At 35.8% G+C, this 5,680-nt stretch overlaps 1 protein-coding gene across 1 annotated transcript; it reads left to right on the plus strand.

Annotated features, from left to right (window-relative positions):
* On the plus strand, nucleotides 1-3,366 carry LOC119081430 (vanin-like protein 1). Its single transcript, XM_037190351.1, has 5 exons — nucleotides 1-126; nucleotides 1,618-2,030; nucleotides 2,088-2,299; nucleotides 2,378-3,095; nucleotides 3,151-3,366. Exons 1-5 carry the CDS (start codon nucleotides 58-60, stop codon nucleotides 3,350-3,352), a joined length of 1,614 nt encoding a protein of 537 aa, XP_037046246.1. The 5' UTR covers nucleotides 1-57; the 3' UTR covers nucleotides 3,353-3,366.
* Nucleotides 3,367-5,680: the final 2,314 nt, after the last annotated feature.

The raw sequence follows: 5,680 nt of genomic DNA on the forward strand, positions 1-5,680 counted from the left end.
ATCTCTCAGTGTTGTTTGTAATTTGGTCCGATCAACTGTACCATCAGCACGACAGCGATGCCAACTACAAAGCGTAAACTATTAGTGTTGGGTTTGTTGTTGTGCCACTTTGGATCTTCGTATAGTGTAAGTTCGTGGCTGTTTAAAAGAAGACATTATTTTCAACTCATTTATCATTTCCTGAAACTTTTGCTATTTTTGTTGTCATAGTTTTGATGCTGCTTCACAGACAACAACCAGACAATCACATAAATATTCAATTGGATCAATAAATCCAATTTGAACGAAAATTGATGACTTTTATCATCGGCACGTGTTAGCACAGTGCCAGTGACGCAAGTCCCATTACAAGAGAATAATTAAAGGAAAATTGTCGTAAACGGTTTTAAAATGTTTTGAAATCACCGTCTGCTTCGAATTCCATGTGTTACCGAGGGCATATTAATCCTATCAGCCCCCAGTACTTTAGAGAGTTAAAAAATAAAATATAAAAAAAACGATAAGAAAGCCAAATTTGCGTTCAGTCTAGGCATGTTCACTGAAAAATATTATCAATCGATGATAAAATTTCCAAATAATCGATACAATATCAATCGAATGTTTTATCGATAATCGATAAATATCGACTGATTAATCGAATTATCAGTCGATATTTACCGATTATCAGTCGACATTTACCGATTATCAGTCGACATTTACCGATTATCGGTCGACATTTACCGATTATCGGTCGACATTTACCGATTATCAGTCGACATTTACCGATTATCGGTCGACATTTACCGATTATCGGTCGACATTTACCGATTATCGGTCGACATTTACCGATTATCGGTCGACATTTACCGATTATCGGTCGACATTTACCGATTATCAGTCGACATTTACCGATTATCAGTCAACATTTACCGATTATCAGTCGATATATCGATTATCGATAAAACATTCGATTGATATTGACCTTCTAAAAATATCGATAATCGATTCTTAGGAAATAATCGATATTTTATCAATCGAATGAATTATCAAACATGCCTAGTTCAGTCGCAGAATTCTGAAATCATCACCTAAAACGGTATCCCAATTCGTTATTTTGGAGACACAGTGCTTGCGTCACATTTTATTGTTTTACGGGTTTTTGACTGATTTACATAACCCTTCAATTATCGAAATCGAAATAGTTATTATCCTAACGCATGCTAAAATGTTTTTTTTAGCAAATGAGAGGAATCGAAATCGCTAAAAAAGCCTTTTAGAATAAGTTAGTAACAACGTTTCTCCTAAACGACGTGGGAAGTAAGCGAAGAAGTCGCGATATTTCAATACTAGTTAGAAAATTTGATTTTTCCTAACTAGTTTTCAAAAGCATTTTAGCATAAGTTAGGAACAACGTTTCTCCTAAACGACGTGGGAAGTATGCGACGAAGTCGTGATATTTCAACACTAGTTAAGAAATAGTATGTTGTGTTACAAGTATTGTAATGTTGATTTTTTCAGCACTACACCCAAGTTTTGGGTCGTGTGCTGAAAATTTGATTTTTCCTAACTAGTGTTAAAAAAGCATTTTAGCATGCGTTAGGAAATTTAAACTATGATGTGATCGATATCAATTCTCAGCTCTCAACGGAAGACCTCCCATATTATGACGCTGGCGTGGTTGAGTTCTCGTGGGAGAACAATGCGTCTTCAAATCTGCTACAATACATTAATATCATCCATTCTGAGGATGCCAAACAGCTGGACATTATCGTGTTCCCGGAAATGACACTCAGCACATCGGGTTCTCTCATCCCGAACCCAGAAGATAAAATTGTGCCATGCGGCAACGAGGCCTACGATTCAATCATCCAAGGTATATCGTGTTCGGCTATCGATTCTAGTGTGTATGTGGTTGTAAACATACATGAAAAATCTGAATGTACCAAAGAGAGTCAGGCAACTTTGAACGACAACAGACCTTGTGCTCTGAACGGTTTAAACATTTATAACACAAACGTTGTTTTCGATAGGAATGGTACAGTTGTATCACGGTGGGCTCAGTTTTCAAATATTAGATACAAAAAATTTAATCAGATCCCAATTACTAGGTACCGAAAATTTAACCTGTTTGGAGAACTAGGTGTTAACACAACCCTGGCATCCGACATCAGCACTTTTCAAACCGATTTTGGTGTCACATTCGGACACTTTATCTGTTTCGATTTGCTGTTCTACACCCCAGCCTTTCGAATCTTGTCGATGGACATCACCGACATTATATTCCCAGCTATGTGGTTCTCTCAACTGCCATTTCTAACAGGTATGTATGGGCGATCAAACATGCATACCGTTTGTGTTTCGTGTGGAAATTAAATTCACGAATTTTTACTGTACAAAGCTGTACAAATCCAACAAAGTTGGGCCTATGCGAACGATGTGAATTTACTCGCTGCTGGTGCTGACAAACCCAATGTAGGCAATACAGGAAGCGGAATTTATAATGGCAGAAATGGCAGCTTAGTAGTCACAATCAATACTCAAGCCGAAACTAAATTGCTGACAGCACGCGTTCCTAAAATTTCAAGAACAAAGAGGTCCAAGATCGTTCCGATTCCCATCAATCAACCAACTCTCCGTCAAATGGAAATTGATTTGCTGGATATATTTTTAAAACGTGAATTTACACTAGACAATTTCACCACCATTGAATTGGATCTGACGCAATCTGAATCACACGAGCGTTTATGCCACAACGAGTTGTGCTGTGACATTGAATTGAAAATAAACCCAAGAAATTCATCCGAAATGGGCAGCATTTATCGATACCGACTATTCGCGTATGAAGGTGAACGGATTTTCAGCGGAGTTCGGGTGACCGGTGTAGCAACATGTGGCATATTCGCCTGTACCAACAACACGTTGGCCAGTTGTGGCCATCGTTTGAATGCGACTGACCTCAGCGAGCCTTCCGAACAAATCGAGTTTCAAGAAATAAATGTTAGTGGTTCGTTTGAGGGGGGCCCATTCATGTTTACGATGCCGAATTCACTGAGCACCGATTTAATGCCGCTTGAACAATTTAAATATGATGAAAGCGAAGAGTTCCTAGATGGGAGGTAAAAACGGTTCGATCCCTAATTGATGTCCGTTAATTGATTGTAATCTTTTCAGATGTCTACGTAAAAGTATTTCACACAAAATTGCTGCTCCAACTTCGGATCTGCTAACTTTTGCGATTTATGGACGTAATTTCCGAAAGGATGATGAGTTCTATGGTCAACAATTCGATCAACAGTGTGACAGCGCTCAGGGGTTGTTGCTTTCCAAATTCGTTGTGTTTGTACTAGTCATTCGATTTTTAATCAATTTGTAGCATGTTCAATAATTTGAAATCGACTTTATAAAAATGTAACTATTTTCTTACGTGAGAAAATACATCTGAAGAATTTCATGAAATGCTGACAAAAAACTAAAAGTGGCTGCCACTCTTTTGAACTGCGGTGCAGATTTCAATTCTGAAAACTAAAAAAAAAAAAATTCAAATGCCACATCTCATCAATCTATGGCCACAGACAAAGATATAGCCAACATCGATGGGCTAGTTATACCTTTTTTCATGTATACATCTCATGAAATCCGTGTAAGCTTCAGACAGTTCTGTTGCATATCAATGAATCTAATCAAACTAGGCATGACCCGAAAGCACTTGAACTCAGCTTTCCAACGAGCTTACTCTCACCCGGAACGATCATTTATAGCGGCCAAAAAATAAGGTTAAAAAACACACTTTTTCGACCTTTGGACACATACCACCAGCAACCAGGTGTGGCTCGAGACTGTGTGAAGCCTGTTTTGAGGTCTACTGGCAAGGACCAGTTCAAACCATGTATGTATCCATCCCAGACGAAATGGAACTTTTTCATTACATCACAATACATCAGGGGATTTTCATTACTTTTATCAGCAAAAATGTACCGCTGAAATCGAAACAATACTCGCGATGTTATTTTAGTTTTGATATAACAAACTTTGTCACTTGAATTCAGTGCACACCAAACTAAGCATAGTTACAATTTCAATTTTTCCAACTTCGACGAACACCTATGGCCAAACAATTTTAATTTTCGCATTTTTCACTTTTTTTCAAAAACTATCACGGTTTTGTCTTTATTATCATGTATTCACTTCACTTCACAGCAAAATTTATTGTAACACCACCAAAATATTACGACAAATATTACGCAAAATATGAATCTAGCACTTCACAAAAACAAAACAGTCGAAGTAGTTTGTCAACATGTCATCAAAACAGTAGTGTTGCCAGTGATGCTTTTGGGATTAATGTTATGAAGAAGTGTGAGCCGATTTGATGAGCAGACTCTAGATTCGTTTATAAACGTTTATAAATGCAACAACAGATTGTTTTGTGGCAGTTAATCAAATAGCGCTACATATATGTTGTGAACTTATACATTAATTTAGAATAATCTTTTGATATTCAAGAATCTGCTAGTGTCTTCTTGAACACTTTTGGCTTTGAACTGTCAGGTCCTTGGGTGGGAAAATGTACTCGTAACAACAATATTCCGGGTGTAAAGGCAATAAAACAGTATACATTGGATGCTGCTTGGTAATTCATTACACTCGAAATCAATTTTGTGAACTCGCGAACTCATTCATGTGGTTTTAAGTTTCGGCTCGGATATGCAATTTCTACACTTGACAAAATAACCGTTGCTTAAAACCACACTTGTGTGTTCAGCTCGTATCACAAAATTGATCCCTCATGTAATGAACTACCTCCGCAGCATCCAATGTAATCTACTATTCCAAACCGATCAAATTTAAAATCAATAATAACGAAGTATGAATCTTAGACAAGGATGCGGTTAAAAAAATAGATTGATTTTTACATTTTCCATTGCTTTTTTATTGTCAATTTGAAAATCAACGAAATAAATATATAGTTTTCTTCTCTCATGAACTATTATGGTTTTTGTTTTTGCTTTGCTTTGTTCTTCTTCTTTTGTTTTAGATAAATATATTTTATTTAATTATACACACTATAGGACCAATAATTATTATTCATTTAAATTTCTTAAATTTTCCTTCTTGTTTAAATTACTTTAAATTTTATTAATCTAAAACAGTTTTTGGTTTTGGTATTTTCTTTTCACAAAATGCAGTGTATTTATAAGTTGAATTTTATTTTAATTAATTTTTTTCATATAATAATAATCAGTACAGTCAAAGGCAGTCAATTTTCAGCATAAATTTGCTTCAGCTGTTTTTCAGCTGATCCACACACACAATCAAAACTGGTTTTCCTTGTTCATAAGGTTGAAGCTGCTACACGCACGCGCATGATAGTGGTAAAACCGTATAAAGACGTATAAACGGTTGTGATTGTTTGTATGGATCAGCTGAAAAACAGCTGAAGCTAATTTATGCTGAAAATTGACTGCCTTTGACTGTAATGCATTTTTGTATTTTCATTTAATTAGATTGCATTTTAGAAATTCTTTTATAACAACTTTTTTTCGAAATTACTTTTTGTTAAGATAAATTTATTTGCGTTTCTCACAACTTGTGATTCTGGATTGAAACGCAACTCTAGAAAATATCAGGCGATTTAAAGAGAGTTTTAAGAGGAATCGAGTTTATTAATCAAATAATTTCTGTTTTTAACGAAATGACTCAA

This window comes from Bradysia coprophila, unplaced genomic scaffold, assembly GCF_014529535.1.
Source record: "Bradysia coprophila strain Holo2 unplaced genomic scaffold, BU_Bcop_v1 contig_358, whole genome shotgun sequence".
Lineage (NCBI taxonomy): Eukaryota > Metazoa > Arthropoda > Insecta > Diptera > Sciaridae > Bradysia > Bradysia coprophila.

Coding starts and splice junctions, on each gene's coding strand:
- LOC119081430 (XM_037190351.1), top strand. CDS start 58: ATGCCAACTACAAAGCGTAAACTATTAGTGTTGGGTTTGTTGTTGTGC. Junction 127..1,617: donor ACTTTGGATCTTCGTATAGT/GTAAGTTCGTGG, acceptor ATCAATTCTCAG/CTCTCAACGGAAGACCTCCC. Junction 2,031..2,087: donor AATGGTACAGTTGTATCACG/GTGGGCTCAGTT, acceptor CCCAATTACTAG/GTACCGAAAATTTAACCTGT.